The sequence below is a fragment of the Rhamphochromis sp. 'chilingali' genome, assembly GCF_963969265.1.
Source record: "Rhamphochromis sp. 'chilingali' genome assembly, chromosome: 2".
Classification (NCBI taxonomy): domain Eukaryota; kingdom Metazoa; phylum Chordata; class Actinopteri; order Cichliformes; family Cichlidae; genus Rhamphochromis; species Rhamphochromis sp. 'chilingali'.
Window position 1 is genome coordinate 45,379,087 of NC_137930.1, and position 24,333 is coordinate 45,403,419.

The 24,333-nt window shown below is 41.1% G+C and overlaps 2 protein-coding genes across 3 annotated transcripts in view; one reads left to right on the forward strand and one right to left on the reverse strand.

The window, feature by feature from the left end:
• Positions 1-1,175: 1,175 nt before the first annotated feature.
• Positions 1,176-9,456, reverse strand: cep41 (centrosomal protein 41). The gene is made up of 11 exons (XM_080876118.1): positions 9,372-9,456; positions 8,994-9,057; positions 8,844-8,891; positions 6,044-6,105; positions 5,725-5,794; positions 5,497-5,632; positions 3,674-3,840; positions 3,523-3,590; positions 3,298-3,412; positions 2,828-3,043; positions 1,176-2,468 (listed from the first exon to the last, which is right to left on the reverse strand). Exons 1-11 carry the CDS (start codon positions 9,402-9,404, stop codon positions 2,350-2,352), a joined length of 1,098 nt encoding a protein of 365 aa, XP_080732244.1. The 5' UTR covers positions 9,405-9,456; the 3' UTR covers positions 1,176-2,349.
• Positions 9,457-9,947: 491 nt separating this feature from the next.
• The window catches only part of poc1b (POC1 centriolar protein B), a 50,889-nt gene continuing 36,503 nt past the window's right edge, over positions 9,948-24,333 (forward strand). Inside the window, exons 1-11 of one of the 2 annotated variants that reach the window (XM_080864538.1) lie at positions 9,948-10,259; positions 10,786-10,870; positions 11,275-11,446; positions 11,600-11,779; positions 12,973-13,080; positions 13,448-13,563; positions 13,758-13,891; positions 13,976-14,044; positions 14,154-14,306; positions 14,478-14,555; positions 24,241-24,330. In XM_080864538.1, coding sequence (XP_080720664.1) covers positions 10,245-10,259; positions 10,786-10,870; positions 11,275-11,446; positions 11,600-11,779; positions 12,973-13,080; positions 13,448-13,563; positions 13,758-13,891; positions 13,976-14,044; positions 14,154-14,306; positions 14,478-14,555; positions 24,241-24,330 — 1,200 coding nt within the window. In that variant the 5' untranslated portion in view covers positions 9,948-10,244. The remainder of the gene's footprint in view (positions 10,260-10,785; positions 10,871-11,274; positions 11,447-11,599; positions 11,780-12,972; positions 13,081-13,447; positions 13,564-13,757; positions 13,892-13,975; positions 14,045-14,153; positions 14,307-14,477; positions 14,556-24,240; positions 24,331-24,333) is intronic. The other variant, XM_080864537.1, reaches the window with a different exon arrangement.

The following is a 24,333-nucleotide window of genomic DNA, read 5'->3' on the forward strand; positions in this document are numbered from 1 at the left end:
ACATAATTTCAGGACTACTTTATTTCTCAGGCTTTTATATATCATGTGATCAGTGTTGATTTCGGTAGTCAATGCTGTTTTTAAAGCAAAATCTTATTTCTGTTTAAGTTTGTGTACTTCACTATTCAATCATGGTAAAGCTGTCTCCCTTTGCTTGCATTTGATGTTTTTTGTTTGTATATATTTAATTGTTATTTCACTCAAAACGTCATCATGGAATAACAACACAGATCCAAATTATCTATTGATGTAATATGATCGCAATTAATATTTGCAAGGTCATGTTCACATTTTGCAATTTCAGACAGAAATAATCATCTTTACTTGGTCAGAGTTTTTGGCACAAAAATACAGTCAGGAGTACATACCCTGCACGGTATGCACCACTGTCAGATAGGAGTGGTTGACATTCCTACCAGTGGCTGGACTGAAAGACAACACAGAGGCACTAATCATAGCAGCACAGCAACAAACTCTAAGCACAAGATGAACAGAGTCTGTGCTCTACCACATCGGCCAAGACCCCGGGTGCAGGGTGTGCAACAATGACCCGGACACAATTTAACACATAACAGCAGGGTGCAAGATGCTATCAGGCAGGACATACATGAGGCACTTTAGCCAAGTGGTTAGCATAGTATACAGAAACATCGGTGAGGAGTATGGCCTGGAAATCCCGAGGTTAAAATAGAATACGTCACCTAGGCTAGTTGTATGAAGTGATGTTCCATGTGCCACATGCCAATTTTGGAAACCGGGGATCAGAGGCCCAGGACTTCCACCTCTGACTGCCGCCCCATTCACAAATCACTGATCCCCTATGTCCACTCTTCTGGGGTAGTTGACTCACAGCAGGACTGACCCAAGTAGTTTCTTCAGGCTCAGCTCGGCCAGGCCCCATGGGCCAAGGCCCAAGCACCTAATGCTTGCCCTCGAGGCTCTACCCAAGGGATTCCTACAAGGTAGGACCTGTGGGATCACTTCTTTTGTTTGTTATTGGCTACCAGCTGCAAATAGAAACTATGCTCAAGTTCAGACATGTGTCTGAAATGGTCATATCAAACACTGAAATCACCGGCATCATGAAGATTCACAAGAAGAACACATTGCATTAAGCTGAAGTGAAGACTGCATTATTGTCTGTGTGGAATAAGACTCGCTTGAACCTTGTTGTCATTGCCATTTGGCCATATTTAATATAAACATTCACCACTGCAGTAGTACATATAATGTATGTGACATTTTAATTACAAAAGGTAATTTTATGCATCTCAGATGAAACCACAGCAGTACCTATGTGAAAGTAGGTGGTGGGTCAAATAAAACAAACAAAAAAGGTACAGGAAAACCATTTTACCCTTTATTTGATATTCATTACAAATAAAATCATGTAAACAATTTAAGACAGATGGTGAAAAGATGGTTAGAAAAAAATGCACTTGACAGGGAAAGCACATGTAAAGTCACTAACATGCAAACAACAGGCCACAAATCACAATATTGCTCTTAAGATGTAGGCAATGCTTGTAATAAATATGCTCTGGCCACGACAAAAACGATCATATATTTTCTTTAGTGACTGATCTGTGTCATGCATGTCAGTGTGAAGGTTTCCATTAATCACACAATGTGAACATTTCACAGTACTTTAGATTAAAAAAATACACTAAAATGCTGAAACTGCAGTTAAAGACTGTTGGTGAACTGTCATAATAGAAAGACAAAAGTTACAAAAATACAGCACAACTTTTCAAAACCTAATAAACTGGATTAAACTCTATAACATCACTTGTCCAATACATTACACTTCATTTCATAAAGAGATTTCCAGCATATGCTTCATGTCATATTAACATTCATTTTTTTCCTGGCTCCAGCCGAAATACCAAAATATGACCAGACCATGCACAGATTTATTTGTGCAGATTTATTAGCTGGTGAAAACTGATGAATAGTGTTATACGTGTGAGAAAAGTCCTTTGATCTCAGGTTCACTTTGAAAGACTGTTAAGAAATCAACTGGAAACCGTTCAGAGTCTCAAATAAAACATCTGTGTTGTTCCTAACATAGTTTTTATATGCAGAGTCACACAACTATCTAGATTTGAACGTCTTACTAGTGTGCTGGTTGTAAAGTGATTAGCATGATATTTCCAACATACAGAAATATATTTAAGGGAAATGTTAGCATTCAGAGAACATTCTGGAGGAAAGCTGACTTTTTATTTAGTTATTTAGTTTCTTCCACAAATGATACTGGATCCAGCTGAATGCTAGATTTAACTGAAAGACATGGACTGTTATTTAGAGGTATATTTGTTAACATCTGTGGTTAAGAAAGGAGTGGGGTTATTTCCAGGATCTACTGCTCTGAACTCGCGCAGTGCCTCTACCACTTGTAGACGAACTGTAACGACTTGATGCAGTAGATCGGGCACTGCTGGTTGACATTCGGCTGGACATTCGACCTGCAGTAAACATGGGCCATAGCATCACTTTATGGAAGCAATATGGTAATACTATTATTTTTATTGTTAATAATAATGATAATAATAATAATAATAATGATATTAATAACAACAACAACAACAACAACAACAACTGGAACAATCAAATAAGTATTTAGCTTCAACCTCAGTAGTCTATGAAATAGAAAATACTGCATATGGGACATAAGGTTTTAAATACCGTAATACAGGAACAAAAACCGTTGTTTTAATAGTTTAAAAGGAGAAAATTCTGGAAATGCAGCAAGTGGCTACCAACTGCTGTGTTCTACAAATTGGATTTCCAGTTGGATTTTAAATCTTTAACAGTGTCTTCTTACTGTTAGAGTTACTGGGGATGAGTATTTCCTCCAGCTGTTCCTGGATCTTGGCCAGCTCGTCTGATGTGAACCGCCACCTCTTCTCTGCTGCTCGTGCCGGATGATGTGACGCGTTGCATTTTTTCCCTTTTGATGATGTAGGAGAGGACAGGCATGAGGCAGGGATGGAGCCTGTTGTCATACCGCTTGGAAATTTCTGAGCGATTACTCTGAGACCTGGCAAGGCAAGACACATGAAGACAAAGGCTTGGTTTTACAAAACTTATTTTTAATAATTGTAGACGTTAGTGTTTACATCCCAGAGCTGCTGCAGAAAGGGGCAACGGTGCATTTTGGCCACAGTCTCTGAGTTCATTGGAAAACATATATGCTTGGCAGGTTCACACCTGGACACATATCACATGTTCGCTATGAAACGGATTACTTCTAGAGAAAGTACTTTAAAAGGCTCCAGTGATATTAGAGCTTACCTCCACTGAGCATAAACAGATTCTCAAACCCTCGTTCACACATGGTGGTAGCTGCCTGGCTAGCTATTCTCTCATCCTCATCATATACAATGATGATCTTCCCTGGGGCATTTTTCTACACCGCTGGTGGGTTAAGGTACAGTCAGTAGTTAAGTGTTGCTATTCACATTTGTAACATGAAAGATTAACAGCTGCCAAATTTGCGATGTGACTATAAAAGGATACGTATTCCAGCACTTCTTTGGTGTAGGGGTTCATTGTCCGAGATAGCATGGCAATTGGAAAACTGTGTGCTGCATGAAAGACAGACAATTGAAATTAAAAATGTCATTTTTTTGTACAAGGAGTTCAATGATCCAGCTTCATGTTTACCTACCGCTAATGATGTGGCAGCAGTCATACTCGTCACGATCTCTCACATCCAGCAGCAGGTAGGGGCAATCGGTGTAGGGCCTGTCAGTTGGCTCTGGGCTGGACACCAACTCACTTGCCATCTTTTGATTGTTCCTGTCTATATTCAGCTCTCCCACACCACTAATGACACTGAAAGGTCAAAGATTGGAGAGCCTCAGACTGTCTGCAGCTTCTTGCATTTTATATTGTAGTTTTTCTGAGTCTGGCAACTGTCACATTTATAACTCAGGGATGCTAAAGAACTGAGTATCCAACATATGAAAATAACGGATAATTTAATTGTAAGATCGGAGGTATATATTGTGTGGACAGAGCACATTATTATCTGTACACTGAGGCAAAGACTAAAACCTGATACTGACACTATACTTTTTTCCTGATGTGATTCACCCAGTTCACCCACTCGACACCCTCTACAGTTAATTTTAGTCTAACACGGGCTACAAATCATTTCCACTCATTTAACTTCTCCTGACATATGACTATAAAAGCCTGGTGACAGCAGTGTTGAGTCAATATAGTAGAGTAGTCACTTTGTCTCATAAAGGACAGAAGGCCTAATAAGAGTTTGTCAAACAGCGCATCACAAGTTTAACCCAGTGCTGCCCTTATTTCTGTCTCCATCTGTCCCCAAGCACAGGGTGACGTATGCTCCAAAGGACTCCCATTACAATGGCAGTCTGTCTCCTTCAGAGAGGCCACCAATAGAATTACACCTGTGGGATTCCTATTTAAAGTGCACGATGATGATAATGATGATAATGATTGGAGAGTATGGGATGCTAAGAACAGAGTGAGGGAGGTCATTAAGTGTGAAATAAACAGGGATGTAGGGTTTTTGGACAAACAGATGCCCTTAGGTGCAAAAAGCATGTTGTATGTAAACAGATAATGAACAGTGGGTGTAAATTTCAGGTGTGCTTGGGGTTAATGTAGCGATTGTTATGTGCTGGGTGTGACAGAGGCTGATAATGTAACGCAGGTTGGCTGTCAACAAACTCTCTTTGTATCGTTCTACAAAACACTTCCCAGAAGAAAAATTTGGGATGTTGTGCAAAATGTAAACAACGACATAAGTCAATATTTAAATCACTTAGAAAAAAAATGGAGGCATCCAAGGACAACAAACCTATCACTTTAAAAAAAAAAAAAGTGTCAGTGCAATCCTTTGCATGTTTTTGTTTCTGCTATTTCTGTATCTCATCCGTCACCTTATTGTGTCCCCAGAAACACATCCATTTTATTTTGGAATGTTTTAGCATTTTTCTTTTTATTTCTGTTGTTTCATTCAGCTTTTGCTGGGGGTTTTTTTCTACTTCCGTTGTGTTTTATTCAACTTATGTTGTGTTTTGTGTGCTTTTTCAATGTTTTGTTGCAGTCCATTTGACCTCTCAAGGCCACCATAGAAAGTTCAATTCTCAAGACTTTATAAGCCATCTATTAACCATGAAATACATGTGGGTAGATATCAAAAGACATCTTGAAATGGGTGAACTCACAATGTAATACCCATCCAGATCTGATCTATCTGCTAGTGCAGTTGCAAATACAAATTAGACTCCTGGAAAAAGAAAATTGACTTCATATAGAAGTCAGATACTGCATCGAGAAAGTTTCAAAATCTTTAAAAAGGAAATACAATGTAATGATATTTACTGTTGCCTTAGGATACATTTTAATATAAACAGTAATAATAATAGTAAATTTTGTCATAATAAAGTTTGTCTGTCCAAATACAAATAGTATGGTATACTCTGTAAAGGTTTACGGAGTGCTGTAAATGACCTTAGAAGAGTTGACCTAGCAGTGTAGCAGACTTCATTGGCATCTCCTGTCTCCTGACAGTCTGATGCCAGCAAAGAGCCATTGGTGTGTTCAGACGCGAACTCTGAGTCTCCTCCAGACTCCAACCGCAGACCATCTACAAATCAATAACCATACATTACAATACACTGTCAGCTACTGTCAGTAAGTCATGCTAAGTGAACAAGTAATTCTGACTGCAACTATTACCTTCTGGACTGTGAGATTCACTATCTTTTTCATTTTCATTCAGGTCGGAAACAGAGGCCACCTGCAGTATCTGGTGTGGAAAAGAACATTTTGAAGATAAAGGAGAAGAAATTTTTTTAAACAAAATTATAAATGAAAGTGTAACAAAAGAAATACACATCCTGAAGCTTGTGGAAAATAAAAGAAGAAATATCAATAAACAGAGAGCCATTTGTTTAATCACCATCTATGATCAAGTTGGTCGGTAGACTTTCCACTGATTGCAACACCAAACTTACAGAATGTTACAGTTCTGGAAAAAGTCAATTTTCATGCTTACCAGTTGTGCAAATGTTGTCACTTTTAATCGTTTGAAGATTTCATCTTTTCGATACCTGTAATCTTAAATGGAAAGAAAACAAATGCATGAATCTAATATATATGCAACGCTGAAAACCATCAGTCTTGATGATAGCTGCTCTTTTTGAATAACCCTTGAAGATGAACGTAAATGCTTCCTGTGAAGTCTAATGTAATTGATAAGTGTGAACCAAAGAGTATAATAGAGTTAGCCACTGCGTGCAGCCTTAGTAGTTCAAATTCACCTGGGTCTATCAGGTCCTGTATTTCTTTATCCCCTTCCATTGCTTCACAGAGGCTACGTCCACACTGGACCAGATAGATTTGAAAACGCCCCGCATCCACACTAGCGTTTTCAGTCGCTATGCCCACACGTACCCGGGTATTTTTGAAAACGCAGATTTTTCTATGCGTTTGCACCTTTCGTCCACACGTAAACGGCGTTTTTGATCACTGAAAACGGAGATTTTTAAAAACTCCGGCCAGGGTGGATATTTTCTAAAACTCCGTTTTTGCATTTACGTGTGGACGAGAAAAACGGAGAAAACGCAGTGTCAAAGATGTGCGCCTTTTTTGACGTCACACTGTGCGCCACGTTATTGTTTCGGTGAAATGAATTTCTACAATACTGTTACTGTTAATTGTACTCTCTGCAGTGTTTAAATGCTTACATATACACACAGTTACTGTCCCTCCACACATACCACTCGGTTCTGCTTCTATGCCCCAGCTTTGTTTACTTTTTCCCACCAAGGCTTCTAGACTTCTGATTGGCCAACATTTCTACACGGTTAGGAATATAGCGCCACCTGCTGCTTTGGCATGTTCCTAGCAGCGTTTTCCTTCATTTCTGCCTTTATGTGTGGACGGGATTATTTTTTAAAACGAAAACGGAAAATCTCTGTTTTCAAAAATACCCGTGTACGTGTGGACGTAAACGGCCGAAAACGCTTACGTTCCAGTATTGCGCATGCGTGAAACGCAAGACGATTCAGCCTGCCTCATTTCTGTTTGTCATTTATTTACTTTGCCGCTCTTTGAAATGTTGCGGCAAAATGTTGAGGAAAAGCACCGAGTTTTTTTTCAATGGACTAACATTGAGGTGGAGTTGTTGCTGTGCGTAACACAAAAGTACAAAGTTGTAAAAGCGAGTGAGAGTTAAAGAATTTGAAGAAAAGCTATCTGGAGCATGTACAGACTGATATTAATCTTTAGTAGGGCTGTCAAAATTGAGAGCAAACAAAACATCTGCCCTCCGCTATCTTAGTTTAATTGGCCACATGACTGCATCACATGACTAAAATGTGTCATCGTTTTCAAAAAGTCTTCGTTTTTGCTGTGACGCGAAAGCACTGTCTTCAAATGTATGCGTTTTCGAGAGCGTTTTCAAAATGCTGCATTTTCCTTCAGCAAAAACGCCGTCTCAGTGTGGACGGGAAGCCAAAACGCAGAGAAAATGATGCGTTTTCAAATGAAAAAACGCATTAGTGTGGACGTAGCCAGAGCCACAACTCTAACGTGTCTGTTCCCATTCTACCTTACCACTAAAGCTACCACCCCAGTGCTCAAATCAAACTGCTCAGCCTGTTTTTATCAGTGCAGCTAATGCTGGTATTATTACCATTCAGACCTCAGTAATTCGCACTGTGACAAAAGACCCTTGCTGGCACCTTGCCAGTATGTCCCTTAAGACTGGGTTCAGTCCCGCAGAGGAAAAAATGTGAACAGTGGTACAATCTGCTTCAGAGAATGGAGGGATCAGGGTCTCTTACCCCTGAGAAATCAGAAGGAAAAAAAATCACTGTCCACAAATTTGATTTATTAAACTGGGCTATATCAATAGGTTAGCACCTCACTCTTTTACCTTTTGACAGTACACAGAGAGCAAGGAGACACCCATTGATTATTAAGAAATTGGGAGTGCCAGGTTGGGAAATCTTGCCTTGAATGTACAGTAAACAGGTCTTGTGCACTTAAGGAAAGTGCATGGATCTTAGAGTTCTGCCAAGGTGTGCTATTTGAGCCATGTTTTCACTTTATAAAGAAAAGACCTCATTTGTAACTTGCCACAAGGCTGAACTGATGTTACATGACCAATAGTCAAAAGTAGCAGGCTAGCAGACCAGTGGGCAGAACAACTGTTTTGTACTACTTGGGTCAAAAATGTTGCCATTGTCAAGGAAGACACTGAAACTGTAAAAATAATCGATTTTTATTGTAACTGGTGAGAAAGATAAAGTATAGATCTCGGTTATAGAACATAAAAGAGTAAGGAATAAGTATAGTTGGTTATCGCCTAAGAGAGCTGTTATTTTTGATGCAACTGTGTGGGAGGTGGCACAAGGGGGCGGTACATTAAACAGGGATTTTGTACTATTATGACCAGCTGCCTGGAGGAACAGATGTTTTGTGTTTCACTTAGGCCCAGTGGAGTAAGCAGGTGCACATCTCAGTCCATGAGGGTGTTGGCATGCAGAGTACTTGTGTGCAGGAACACTGATATGTGAGTTTTAGGACTGAGAGTGACTGGTAGTCATTAAGAAGCCAGATAAATGTATCAGAGCATTAATGATCCACGTTTAATACCTTTTTGTTGTTCTTTTATTGGGTGTTTGTTTGTCCAGAAAGGCTTTTGCATGGATGCTTGTTTTCATGGTTTGCAGTCAAAAGGATCACATATGGAATCATTCAGAGTGCTTTTAATATTGATGCACACTGCTGTTATGAGAACGCTTATAAGGATACTGCAATCACGAAATTCTTAAAGACAGGTTACTCACTTTTTTTAATCTCCTCCAGTCTTTCCATATACTTCGTGAGACTACATCCTGGGAAATAAACCGTGACATTAACATATATAAGGAAGTTAAAGAGCATTCAAACTGTGTGTCAAAATAAGCTACACAGTCACGTAAATCTTGCATATGTACCTGTGTCAAGCCTCGTTTTCACATGCTCATACTTTGCGTTTTTCGGTATCTTTTTCTTCATGTACTGCAGGGAGAAAAGAACGACACGTTAGCGTTAGCTGTGATAGCTTAAACGCAAATCGTACAGTCTAGAATAAAGAGCACCTTTTCAATAGTAGTGAGTAATCTAGCTAATGCTGTCATTTTAACAGGTGCACTACCGTTGATACGGTAACACTGACACCAATATAGCCGACTAGCTACCTCTTTGGAAGGGCTACATTATTTTTTGTTGCTCATGCTGTAGCCGCATTAAGTTAATGGATTTTTCGACAGTGCAGTAATGCCACTTAGCGTGTAAATAAAATAACTAGTGCTGTTTTTCTTCCCCAACGTTACCTCTGCGTTGCCGATGCTCCGATTCAGCGACATCTTTTTAAACCGCAATATCAAAAGTCCAGTTTCAAGGTTAACAATCTCAGTTTTGATTCGTCAATGTTTTTTCCCCGACCAATCAGGTAAGGTTATACTCTGGCGCTCTGTCGACATAGTGGTTTGGCTAGTTGCTTAGCAGCCAAAGACGCTCCACCCATGACATGGCGCGTTCAGGTCTCGTTTTTTTTTAGGTCAAAAGCACAACACATACAGTTTGCAGAATATTTCCGTGGTTTATGAATTTGGTATGTTCTACCCGATATTTTTACGCAGTCTTTCCTCTTTGTTGTTTAACACAATATGCTATGCTCGTTTTTTATATTTGTACGACACGTAATTACAGTAAGCCCTTAAATCCTTAATATGACACCAGAGTTTGAATAGAATAATTCAGCAATACTATTTTGTTCACTTTGAGTGATTTTTCTGTATTTGTGAATGGTTTTTGTGCATAAGTATTATCTTGTAAAGATGGTTTCCAGTGAAGATTTATACGTTTACTATTTTAACATGTGTCATGAATGCAACACCAGTCTTTGCTACAGAACACGGGTTGTTTTTTGTTTTCGTTTTAGCTTAACGCTGCAGATGAAAGGTTCAATTCTGTTATGCGTTTAACGAAACTCATTGTTTATTTTTGACCTCGGAAACCATAAAGTACGACGTGAATTCAGCTTACTGAAAAAAAGTGTTGAGCTATTATATCTGAGTTCGATAGGCCAGGTCTGAACGAGTTGCTGGACGCGCAGTGCTGTGTTGACAGTCATGGAGGTGCAGATGAGCGGGTTAGTTCAAATTTCCTTCAGACAACTTTAGCATTTTTACTCAACACACACAATGGCGTCTGTTATGGTAAGTATATTTGTTTTAAAACTTGCGTTAAAAGAAATGTGCTAAACTTTGTGTACATAACGTCATATGGCGCTAATATTAGCCGAGTCGGCAAGTTTCTTTTAGCTACGTCTGCTAAGAGGATTTACTGATTGGGCTGTCACACGGGGTCCTCTATATTAACTTATTAAAGCATCGCTTACACCTGCCTTTCTTCAGCTTCGCCAAGCGTAATGTTTGTAGTGTCGGACGACCACGCAGCAAAGCAGGGAAGTAAAGACTACCACGCTTATCCAGCAGTAGACTTGAGTCTGAGCAAGTTGTCCCTAACGACACGAAAAGAGTGAAAGTGTTCATGAAGCAGAGCAACGCCAGAGTGTCATTCGAAAATCAAAGTCAAATGTTTTACTATAATCGCTGAGTTTTCCTAGTTCGAAGAAGTTAGAAATTATTTATTGTTTACACAGCCTACTTTCCTGTCAAGATGATTTTTTTTTAAAACAATGCACGCAGATTTTTCTACACTAATTGAGCTTTGTAATTGAAGGAGGATCCTACGTTGGAGAGGCACTTTAAGGGACACAAAGATGCTGTCACTTGTGCAGACTTCAATCCGAACCGCAAACAACTGGGTAACCCTTACTTTTCAAATGCAGACATGCTTTTAACATCATGCATATATTTGCTCTAGTCTTGTGTCATTCTTTTGACCTTGAAATAACGTTATAAAAAAAGAGAAAGAGCATGTTGACATTGCTAGGTATTTCAAATTTTTATTGATAATATTTTAACTAAAATGAACAGATTTAAGCTATTTTTTTAGAACTAGGCAAGTAATATTGAAACCACCTATCCTGTGTTCCAAAAAGGGCTGTTTTAATGGGTGGACATTTAACCTGAACGTGTCCAATTTTTCCTATGTTTTTGCATTATTTCTCTAACAAAGGCCATCTGTACTGATTGTACTGACGGGAGTTTCATTTCACTTTTTGTTTGAAATGTCTCCATGTGTCTTTGTTACCTTTTGTCCCTCCAGCCTCAGGGTCATTAGATAAAAACTTGATGATATGGAATTTGGCTCCCAAAGCGAGGGCCTTTCAATTTGTTGGGCACCAGGATGTGATCACTGGGGTGCAATTCTCTCCATCTAGCAATCTGGTGGCTTCTTCTTCCAAGGACAGAACAGTCAGACTGTGGACACCTTCAATGTAAGCATCAGTCACTTTATCCAAGACATGTTTAACCTGTGAATTAAAACTCGGTCCAATAACATGCAGTTTGGTGTATAAATTAATGTCTTGCAGAGATTTGGCAACAAAAATAAAATGGCTGTATTTAGTTATTTTCTGTGCATCTCATAGGAAAGGCGAGTCGACAGTGTTCAAAGCCCACACAGCTGCTGTACGCAGTGTTGCCTTCTCCCATGATGGCCAGAGACTGGTGACAGCATCAGATGACAAGTCTGTTAAAGTGTGGAGTGTTCACCGGCAGTGCTTCATCTACTCCCTCAATCAGCACACTAACTGGGTGCGCTGTGCTAGGTACCAAAGACCACATAAATCCCTATAGTCTATTTTCATGCAGTTGTGTTATAACTTACTTGACATTTGGTTTGTATGTTTGAGCTCGTTTGAATTTCCAATATAGTCAAAGAAGTTAATATGTTACATAGAGTTGTGATTAAAAGTTTACATACAGCTCATTGGCATAAATCTCAGCAAACCTTTTAGTCTTTTAGTGATTTCTTTGAACTGTTCTTTTTCCCAATCCACTCAGGGTTAGAGAAGACCAATATTTATTTGAATGTCATTCAGAAAGTTGCACATCAACCAGATATTTTTGGTAGTCATCAACAAAGATGTTTCACCACTCTTCCTGAGTTCATTTAAATTGCTTGTTTTTTGGCACAGACCTGGATTTTTAGGGGAAGGTGACAACTTTTCAGTAGTGTGAGGTCGTGACTTAATGTTGGCCTGCTTTATCCATTCTAAAACAAGCTTTGTTGTGTGTTTGCAATCATTTTCCTGTTGGAATACCTAATTGCGGAGTTGCAGAAATTGGAGGTAGCCCTCCTTCATTTTTTACTTTTATCTACTTTTTGCAGTCTAAGAGTACAGCCGGCAGCAAAATGACCCCATAGCAGGATGATACCACCACCATGCTTGTGCAAAATTGTTTGAACTAAGGATTTTGGAATCTGCAGTTGTGTAGAAATGGATCCATGACATTCTCATTGGATCTTAACTTGGACTTTTCCCATTGTTCTTAATATTGATCAGTTCAATAAGTGCTGTCAAAAAAGTCCAGTTGTAGTTAATAGGTAAGTTAATAGGTTTTGGTCTTTTTAAGTTAGAAAACATTGTAGAACCTTCAGCATCCCCTTATTAAAATATTTAAGTGATTAGGTGTATATATTTAAGCCTGTATGTGTACTTCTGTACACTTAAAAATGAATCCAAAATAAATGTATACCCAGTTCTGTTTTTTTGCCTTAATTTAATCTGTTTGCTGTACAATCATTCCACCCTGGAAAAAGAATAGTTCAAAGCAGACATTAAAAACCCAGAATTGAGAGTATTGAGGAAAAACATTGAGCAAACGTCTGATCATAACTGTATAAACAACTCACTGATCAACTGAGTGTTTTTAACTATATGAGTGTGAAACAGCACAGTACTGCAAAAAGTGGATTTGAACTTTTTCTGTATTATCGTTGTGTGTTTATTTCCTGTAGATTTTCTCCGGATGGCAGAATCATAGCTTCCTGTGGGGATGACCGGACTGTCCGGCTTTGGGACACATCTACCAAACACTGCATCAACTGTTTGACCGACTGTGGAGGGTAAAATCTCTCCAAAAACTGATCTAGTGTTCTCTTTTCTCAATATGTTTCATATAAGTTTTGTGCATCAGTTACTTGAAATTCAAAATTCAATTTGTTGTGTTAATACAGTCACATTTTCTCTTTGATGAATTTTGCGCATACACTTTTCAAAAATGTATTAAGCTGCATATTTTTCTTAATGAAGAGATATCCCGATTTGAGGGTATTGGTTGTGTTTGAAAATTTAGAAGCTGGATTGTAAAGTGGTGAAAGGCCAGAACATCATTAGATGTAATTTGATGTGAAAACTAACTCGCCTATTTTTGCTCTCCTATTCATGGCCACTGATTGACTTCTTTTTTTGTTTTTGTTTTTTAAACCCCAGATCAGCAACATTTGTTGATTTCAACTCCAGTGGTACCTGTATTGCATCGTCAGGAGCTGACAGTACTTTGAAAATCTGGGATTTACGGACCAACAAGCTTATTCAGCATTATCGTGGTACGATAATGCTTTTTTTTTTGTCTTTCATCTTGTATAAACAAGTGTCTAAAATATCCTACAGTTAAGACTTTAATTGCATTTCTAGATTACTAGGTATACAATTAATTCACCTGATTTAAGTTTTCATTTAAAATTCAATTTTATATGTGTATTTTTGTGGTTGTGGCTTATTTTTTGTACAATTGGATCAGTTCATAGTGCAGGAATCAACAGTTTTTCCTTCCACCCATCCAACAACTATGTGATAAGTGGTTCGAATGATGGCACTATTAAGATATTGGACCTGTTGGAAGGGCGTCTGATCTACACTCTTCATGGGCACAAGGTGATGCTTAAAGAAATGTCCATTTTATTAGTTCTTCATAGTGTTTGATTGTAGTCTTTGACATTCTTTAATATATTTTATTAGGGTGCTGTGATCACTGTGGCCTTTTCCAGGGCTGGAGATGTCTTTGCCTCAGGAGGAGCTGACAGTCAGGTTCTGCACGATGACTGAACAATGAATTACCCAAATCATTCGAGGTCATATCTTTACTGTTGGAAAATGTGCTGAATTTGGGTCATGTGGTTGCATCTTGGTTGCTTAGGTGCTGCTGTGGAAGACTAACTTTGACAGCAGGTCATATCAGGATGTCTTACTTCAACACAGCCGGAGGTCGACACCAGATCCCCCACCCCACCTGTCTGACATTCATCCCAGGGGACCACACCTTCATCACCCACAGCCTACAGCCATTCAGGTCAGTCTTGTTTCACTTCATTAATACTAACAGACCATCAAAACTCTGTGCTATTAAACATTTTTTTAGACATTTGCCATTTTGATATAAACAGCAGATGTAAACATTTAAAGATCGTACTTTGTTTGGAAGGCACAGTGCTTGCTGCTTAATTACATGTTTTGTTGCCAGGTCAGTCCAGCAGTAAAAGACACCAGATCAACTGAGCCACATGTCATACAGCTGGGACAGTCTGTCCATGGCAACATGGTAAGCTAATGCAGATTTCAACACATCTAAACCGTAGGATATTTAGTTGGGTGTCTATGTAGATTATTATTTAGTGTGTGCATAAAAATGACTTGAAACACAAACATATTGAAATACAGAAACAGCAATATTTAACTACTACTCAAGATACTGATGAAAAATGTTCTTATAGTGTCTATGAGAACATTTTATAGACGACTTAAACTAATTCATACTTGTATCATTTGGAGGGGATGCGCATATCACCACCAGGTGGCAGTGCAGACCAGTGTTTAGTTTTGAAATCCTGAAGCTTTTCTAAAACTTGCTTCAGCGGATGTTAAGGATGCTGTGATGTATATCATTGTTTTATTTATTTTTGCTTTGTGTTTACGATTAGAATGACTGTAAACTGTTCATAAACAGGCTGTAGTATAATGGTGCAGTGTACACAAATACTGTAAGTAGACAAAGTAGGTTAATATCATGATTAAAAATAAACTGTAGATTAGATGGAGGCTTCCTGATTGTGATGGATGCATACCAGTTTGATAAGCGTGAAAATCATGGGCCAAAGTCTCCTCTTTAATGTTTGTCTTAGGATTCCTCAATTCTGCATAAATGGGAAGAAATGTTAATGAAGATGAGTAGTAATGCACATTTTCACAGAACTGAGACCGACTGATTTTGATTTGATTGTGCGGCAAAATACCTCATCCACTGTTACGTCAAAGACTGCACAGTGCTTGATTTTAAATCGAGGCTTTAGATTATTGTGAGAATTGGATGTGGATTTCAAACAGAATAGTTTAAAGGCAGGAAATTTAATTTCTAGACTAGAATCCAAGAATGACTCTTCCTCAATCCTCTGAATCCATTGCATGCATTATTATGCACTAGTTTTAATCACTGCACCATGATGTCACCCAAAATTTATACATGTACGTCAGTTTTATCGTTGCCAAAAATGGCAAGATGAATGAATGTCACACACAGACACAGCTTCTGACTTATTATAATATATCATCACTTTTCAGTGGCTTCTGCAGGTTGTCTTTGCATGAATGCATGTGCATATTTATGAGCATTGAATGAGCATTTACAGCGTGTGAATGTGCTAGTGATTTCCCAGTCGTTTGTGTGTGTGTGTGTGTGTGTGTGTGTGTGTGTGTGTGTGTGTGTGTGTGTGTGTGTGTGTGTGTGTGTGTGTGTGTGTGTGTGTGTGTGTGTGTGTGTGTGTGAGAGAGGGCCATTCCTGTTTAAATTGGTTCAGAGCAGGGAGCCCTCAGTGCTACTCCTCCTGTCAGCTCTCATCTCCTGATAGCAATCTCTTAGAAACCTCATCTTTCCTCCCCCTCTGCCTTGTCCTCTTTTCCTCTCGTCTTCCCTTCTGGTTAGTTTCTTTGGTCTCTCACTGTTGTAGATGTCCTCAGAGAGATTTCCCTTCCGCTCTGTGTCCATGTTTCCCCTTCATCGCCCTAATGGGCCCAAGTAAAAACGAAAATAGAGAGAACGAGAGTGAGAGAGTGAGAGAAAATGACTGGGACATGCAAGTTGCCTGAGGTGGCTACATGGGTGGCCCCATGGGAAGGTTGCTATACTCTGGCCTTCCTGCTACCATTGGTAACCTCCCTGTCTATAATTTAGGGCCATCTCCTCTTATCACTTATGCTTTATTAGCTTTTTTGACTAATGGCCTTTAAACCTGCTAGTATTCACTTTGGTTTGCTTTTATTCTGAGTGTGTATTAGTTCCCTGGAGAGAATCTGACTGAGCTGCAAACATTCAAGTGTTTAAGGGGAAAACAACAATGTTATTCACACTTGAATAACATTGTTGTTTTCCCCTCTTTCGAAATATTTTTTTTAACTGGTGAAAATGTTTGTAGTTTTGCAAAAGTGCTTACAAAACTATACAATTCTGCATGATTACCTTCAGGATGTTTGTATGGAAGTGCAGGTGTCAGTAATGACATGATCACTCTCCTGGGGCATCAGCTGTTTCGTCTTCCTCTTTTACATGACTAATTCTGAGCGCTGAGCTAGCAGCACTAGCAGGATAAGGTTTTGAGCAAAAATTCAGTCAGAATCTGGGCCATTCTCTGTTTTGTAGCAACTATCAGCTGACATTAAAAAACTTTGATAGACACACCAGTTTCACAAAATGATGTATCTAATCATCATCAGCTGCCATCTGCTGGTTGTCTCTGTATGATTGAGGAGGCTATAAGTATGAACATCTTGTTTCAAAGTTCTGTTTCTAACATGGTAACTTTATCCATTACGTTTCCGACTAAACGTGGAATTTGTTCAGGGACTGGGTCTCATATTTGTCTGGAAACCACACACTCTAAAAAATATTCATGGTGTTTGTAGATAGAACTTAACAAAAAAGCATTTTTCTACTTAAAAAAGTAAGTTGTCTACATGTACACGTTTCAGTGAGTTGACTAATCAATGTTAAAAGTCAGTGCAACACAGAAATTAATAAACACCTCCTTAACTTAAATGTTTTAGTATATTGAACAAAATACTTTTGTCATCAATCAACAAAAGAAAATATTAAGTTTGTGTAACATGTAAAAGTGAGTTGGAACATCCTTCGTGTTTGAACTGCCCATAACTGGACCATAACGAAAAAATAATTACAACTGCCATAAAAAAAGAAGAAACGGAAAAAAACAGAGGTTGGCACCACTACCTGGTAAGTTTCTTGTTTTATACTCTTTTATAAATATGTACTAGTTACAGGAATTCACTGCGTAAGTTTAGTCTGACAATGGCAGCTACATGATGTGAATTGACACTCTGTGTTATGCTAGTTGTTACTCTATAAAAGTAAAAGCATTTGTATTTTTTCCCTGTTATTAATGAAATCTGTCAATTAAATCTGTCACTCTGGTGGTTACCTTGGTTAGCCATAGATGTGTATGAGACCATGCATACAGCAGAGGGTAACCCCGTAGCATATGTTCGTATCATCACAGGCGTAGCAGTTGTCTTCATTCTTATCACTTTGTGGGAGTAGAGGTGTGTTTCACCTAGACTGTATTCGGTGAGTTAACTAAGCATTGAATTCTAAATAGATTAATTACAAGTTATATTTGTACACTTTAAATTTGATGGTTTTAATCATAGTTTAACTTTAGCAACTTTACTATGCTAAAGTTGTTAGCTAGCTTTCTTTTAGCTAGCAAACGTTCCTCGCAAATATGAGAGTACATTGTCAATTTTTCCACTTATACTTAAAGTTTGTCACTTGTCAGGGTGCATTTGGTTAGCTGATAGACCTTGCAGACAGCAGAGCATGTTCAATTTGAACCTGTATATGTTCAAATTAACCAGTCAGCAGCTGCCTGCATTTTTATCATGGTGTCAGAGTAAATTTGTGTTTCGACGGTCTTGGGTGAGGTAACTAATTACTGACAGAGTGAAATGTGGGGAATTTATGCCAGAGTATTTATGTGAGTAAAAGTATTTCTATCAAATGTATTGATATTTTAAGCTCGAATGTGAAATATGCCTGAGGTTAAAGTTAGTTGACCTAGCAAGAAAAAACAAAATTGTGTGTGTGCACACGAATTGCTTTCGTTACCTTCTGTAATTGTAAGCATAATGTGAAGTGTGGTATTGTGGCATGTCAACAGTGGTCTTCAAATAATTAAAAAGAAAATTCTCTCACACATATGGATATGACACAATTTTTCCAATTTTAAACTACAGTCTGTAGATTTATTTTATTATTTTTGGATTCATCTTTTCAGTGTTTCATTGTAGTGTTTTAGAGAAGGTTTTATACTTAAAATAACTTGTTTACTCAAAAGCCTCGATAAGTCTTTGCATTACCAAAAGTTGCAATAAATTTCAAAATGCACTGGACTTGCAAAATTTGCAAATTTGAAACACCAAGAAGGAATCAGCTCTTAAAGCATTACAGGCTTAGACATAGCCAAGGTGAACTATTTATGCCTTGTCTATACTGGGATTGTTACTGCTCATTTAAAACATGGAATAGCTTGCGAACCCATTTATCAAGGAGGTAGGAGGTATATTCCACCACGAGTAAAATTCAGAAGCTAAATTCTGTTTTGTTTTTTTGTTTTCCTTTTTATATAGGTACCTCAATGTCTCATCCTGCTAAACTTCGGATCATACTCAAAGAGCATAACATTCGAAAACTGGACTTACCACATGGAATCCCTGGAACAGTGGAAGAACTTGAATCTATTGTGAAAGAGACTTTTGAGATTGATGGGAAGTTTACTTTGCACTATAAGGATGCTGACTTTGGAGAAGAATATTTTTCTCTGACATCAACAGGTGATATCAAGGACAAGGACACACTTAAGGTGGTTCAGATTATTGAACCTCTCACAATTACTCTGACATTTAGTGATGTAGACAGTTCCTTCAAATCTGCATCAGAGACCTTGGTCAATGCTTCAGCAATTTCAGAGACATCAGTCTCAGAGACATCAAGTGTGTCCTGTGGCACCAGTTGCTCATCTGGATCTCAGGATACAGTCATTCTTTCCTCACCTGAACATTTGAGTCGGCGTTTACAGCGCTGGCCTACCAATTTTTCTGTTCCTCGCTTTGCTTATGACACAGAGCTTTTACTTGCTTCAGGAAATGAAACTTTCAAAAAGGATGGAACTAAACTTAACTTTACTCCACTTCTTCCAGACATCCTTGAGAAACTGGCTGAAACGATCTTTCAGTATGTTGCCTACCCAACATCTGCACAATTAGCAGATGTAGCTGAAGCACTTGTTCAACAACATCCTTGCCTTAAAGAACCGGGATCCTATAATGGATGCTATGGATGGCAACAAAGACTGAAATATAAAATGGGCAATTACAGAAGTAAACTCAGAGGGCTTGGGTGCCCTGAGCTGGATGTGAACTCTCTCAAAAGAAAGCAAGCACATGAGAAGACACCTTCAAAGAATCTCAAAAAGCCAAGAAAGGCTGAGGTGAACTATTTGCCACCTCACCCACAAGGAGAAACAGAGGAAAGCTTGGAAAAGGAAAGATTGGAACTTCTTGATGAAGTGAAGAAGAGGAACAACTATCGGATCATCAGTGAAAAAATGGCCAAAACATTCTCGAATCGCAGACAGGAAGTTGTTAATCTGGCACCACCTGTGAATGACTTCAGAAGTAGATGGCCTGCGCTTTTTGATGCAGCACAGGTGATTTTATTAAATAATTTATAGGATAACTTATAATTGTGACATTGTGCATTACATTAACACATTGTGCTTTTAATTATGTCTTTTTTTTATTTTTTACAGATAAATGATGAATTCCAAAGGATCACCACTGTTAACTTGGAAACAACATTCATGGCAAAACTGGACCAGTATTCCACAAGAATAATGTCCCTGGTCTCTTCAAAAGGCGGTGCTGCAAAAATTAAGATTGAGCGCATCAGGAACATGTTGCAAGAATATAATTGATAATCTTACACACCTTAAAAGTTAATTATCTAATTCATTATCTCAGGAGCATTGTTGGCTATCTTTTACTGAAGAGTGAAAAAGTGAACATCAGAGGTGGACAGAGTAAAAATTTGCTAAAGAAAACATCACTCAAAATATATTTGTCTGTTTTCTTTGTTGTAAGAGTCAAGGATATAGTGATGTATTTGTAACTTGGAAACTCAGATTGAAGAGGAAAAAGTAAAACTCAGATGCATAAGTATTTTGCACCTCATAAGTGAGATGAAAAGACATTAATGTAACTTTTGGTCACATAATTGCAAACTGAGGTGGGTAAATTTAAATAGGTACTTTCCATGTCACATGTAACTTGACAATACATTAAGGTAAGTATGGGTCATATTACAAATAATGTGAGGAGAAAAAACTGAGGTAATAATTTGGAGTGTTACAAGTATCTTCATCAACTGCACAATAAACGTTTATGAGGAAGACAAGTTACACAAATACATTAAAGAGGGTAGATAGGAGCTTTTAATGTTTTAATCACATCATTACAAGACTTGTCCACAGGTGGCTTTTTCCAGTTCTGCATCACATATCTCACATATAACTATTATAGTTGAATCCATAGAACTCAACAAAAACTGTTTGAAATAGTCTCCAAATCTAGGTTATATTTACTTTCACTCACCTTATCCTACTGCTAGCAAAGGGTGCATTGAAAGCAGGGCAGTATGTAACAGATTAAATTAAAGTTATAAAAATTAAATTGTTTATTTGTTAAAAATTCATCCATCCATCCATCCATTTTCATCCGCTTTGTCCGGGGCCGGGTCGCGGGGGCAGCAGCCTAAGCAAAGAGGCCCAGACCTCCCTCTCCCCAGCCACCTCCTCCAGCTTATCCGGGGGAATACCAAGGCGTTCCCAGGCCAGCCGAGAGATATAATCTCTCCAGCGTGTCCTGGGTCCCGGTGGGACATGCCTGGAACACCTCACCCAGGAGGCGCCCAGGGGGCATCCTTGTCAGATGCCCGAACCACCTCAGCTGGCTCCTTTCGATGTGGAGCAGCAGCTGCTCTACTCTGAGCCCCTCCCGGATGGCCGAACTTCTCACCCTATCTCTAAGGGAGAGGCCAGCCACCCTTCGGAGGAAGCTCATTTCTGCCGCTTGTATCCGCGATCTCGTTCTTTCGGTCACTACCCACAGCTCGTGGCCATAGGTGAGGGTAGGGACGTAGATCGACCGGTAAATTGAGAGCTTCGCTTTTACACTCAGCTCCCTCTTCACCACGACGGACCGGTGCAGCGTCCGCATTACTGCAGCTGCAGCCCCAATCCGTCTGTCGATCTCCGGCTCCCTTCTCCCATCACTCGCGAACAAGACCCCGAGATACTTGAACTCCTCCACTTGGGGCAGGAACTCATCCCCGACCCGGAGTGGGCACTCCACCCTTTTCCGGCTGAGAACCATGGCCTCAGATTTGGAGGTGCTGATCCTCATTCCCGCTGCTTCACACTCGGCTGCGAACCGCTCCAGTGCGAGCTGGAGGCCCTCACCCGATGAAGCCAACAGAACCACATCATCTGCAAAAATCAGAGATGAGATTCTGAGGCCACCAAAGCGAAAGCCCTCCGCCACTTGGCTGCGCCTAGAAATCCTGTCCATAAAAATTATGAACAGAACCGGAGACAAAGGGCAGCCCTGGCGGAGCCCATCACCCACCGGGAACGAGTCCGACTTATTGCCGGCAATGCGAACCAAGCTCTTGCAACGGTTGTATAGGGATCGAATGGCCCGTAGCAATGGGCCAGACACCCCATATTCCCGCAACACCTCCCACAGGACACCCCGAGGGACACGGTCGAATGCCTTCTCCAAGTCCACAAAACACATGTAGACTGGTTGGGCAAACTCCCATGCACCCTCAAGTATCCTGGAGAGGATAAAGAGCTGGTCCAGTGTTCCGCGACCAGGACGAAAACCGCATTGTTCCTCCTGTATCCGAGGTTCGACTAACGGACGAACTCTCCTTTCCAGCACCCTGGCATAGACTTTCCCAGGGAGGCTGAGGAGTGTGATCCCCCTGTAGTTGGAACACACCCTCCGGTCCCCTTTCTTGAAGATGGGGACCACCACCCCGGTCTGCCAGTCCACAGGTACTGCCCCTGATCTCCACGCAACATTGCAGAGGCGTGTCAACCAGGACAGCCCTACAACGTCCAGAGCCTTCAGGAACTCGGGGCGGACCTCATCAACACCAGGGGCTCTGCCACCAAGGAGTTGTTTAACTGCCTCAGTGACCTCGCCCCCGGAAATTGGCGGGTCATTCCCCTCATCCCCAGACTCTGCTTCCTCCTCGGAAGACGTGTCAGTGGGATTAAGGAGGTCCTCGAAGTATTCCTTCCACCGCCTGACAATTTTCTCAGTCGACGTCAGCAGCGCTCCGCCAGCACTATACACAGTGCAGGTAGAGCACCGCTTTCCCCTCCTGAGACGTCTGACGGTTTGCCAGAATCTCTTCGAGGCAGTCCGAAAGTCTTTTTCCATGGCCTCTCCGAACTCCTCCCACACCCGAGTTTTTGCTTCAGCCACTGCCCGAGCCGCATTCCGCTTGGCCTGTCGATACCTGTCGGCTGCCTCCGGAGTCCCACAGGCTAACCAAGCCCGATAGGACTCCTTCTTCAGCCTGGTGGCTCCCTTCACCTCTGGTGTCCACCATTTGGTTCGGGGATTACCACCACGGCAGGCACCAACCACCTTGCGGCCGCAGCTCAATGCAGCAGCTTCGGCAATGGAGACGCTGAACATGGTCCATTCGGACTCAATGTCCCCAGTCTCCCTCGGAATGCTGTTGAAGCTCTGCCGGAGGTGTGCGTTGAAGATCTCGCGGACTGGGGCCTCTGCTAGACGTTCCCAGCACACCCTCACTACGCGTTTAGGTGCACCAGGTCTGTCCAGCGTCTTCCCCCGCCACCTGATCCAACTCACCACCAGGTGGTGATCAGTTGATCAGTTGACAGCTCAGCCCCTCTCTTTACCCGAGTGTCCAGAACATATGGTCGCAGGTCTGCTGATACGATTACAAAATCGATCATCGACCTACGGCCTAGAGCATCCTGGTGCCACGTGCACTTATGGACACTCTTATGTTCGAACAGGGTGTTCGTTATGGCCAAACTGTGATTAGCACAGAAGTCCAATAACAGAGCACCGCTCGGGTTCAGATCAGGGAGGCCGTTCCTCCCAATCACGCCCCTCCAGGTCTCGCTGTCGTTACCCACGTGAGCATTGAAGTCTCCCAGCAGGACAACAGAGTCTCCAGGTCGAGCACCCTCCAGCACCCCCCCCCCCCCCCCCCCAAGGGACTCTAAGAAGGCTGGGTACTCTGAACTGCCACTCGGCGCATAAGCGCAGATGACAGTCAGGACCCGTTCCCCGACCCTAAGGCGCAGGGAACAAACCCTCTCGTCCACCGGGAAAAACCCCAACGTACCGGCAGCAAGCCGAGGGGATATTAGGATACCCACCCCAGCCTGCCGCCTCTCACCAGGGGCAACTCCAGACTGAGACAGAGTCCAGCCCCTCTCCAGGAGACTGGTTCCAGAGCCCAAGCCATGTGTAGAGGTGAGCCCGACTATATCTAGGCGGTACCTCTCAACCTCACGCACTAACTCAGGCACCTTCCCCACCAGAGAGGTGACATTCCATGTCCCTATTGCCAGTCTTGGCAGCCGGGGGTCAGTCCGCCAGGGCCTCCGCTCCTGGCCGCCACCCGGCACACAATGCACCCGACCCCTATGGCGCCTCCTGCGGGTGGTGGGCCTGCGGGAGGATGGGCCCATGTCTCCTCTTCGGGCTGTGCCCGGCCGGGCCCCATGGACTAAGGCCCGGCCACCAGACGCTCGCCCTCGGGCACCCTCCCCGGGCCTGGCTCCAGGGCGGGGCCCCGGTAACCCTATCCCGGGCAGGGTAAACTGTTCCCTCGATGTCCTTTTCATAAGGGTCTTATGAATCGCTCTTTGTCTGGTACCTCACCCAGGGCCAATTTGCCATGGGAGACCCTACCAGGGGGCAAAAGCCCCCAGACAACATAGCCCCTGGGATCCCTGTGACACACAAACCCCTCCACCACGATAAGGTAGCGATTTAAGGAGGGGTATTTGTTAAAAACAAAAATGAAATCAATAATTAGCAAAACGCTAGTCCTATAAATGTAATATGTTTGACTTTTCGCCTAGTAAACTTTTTTTATTCTCCAGAGTTCGGTGGAAACAAGAAGAGAGGTCGCAATCCGTTGCCTGATGGTGTATCTGAAAGAGAAAGAAGAGGATCTCTTCAGAGAACAGCTGGTA

Coding starts and splice junctions, on each gene's coding strand:
- cep41 (XM_080876118.1), bottom strand. CDS start 9,404: ATGTCGCTGAATCGGAGCATCGGCAACGCAGAG. Junction 8,892..8,993: donor GAAAACGAGGCTTGACACAG/GTACATATGCAA, acceptor TTTATTTCCCAG/GATGTAGTCTCACGAAGTAT. Junction 3,044..3,297: donor TCTGTTTATGCTCAGTGGAG/GTAAGCTCTAAT, acceptor TTGCCTTGCCAG/GTCTCAGAGTAATCGCTCAG.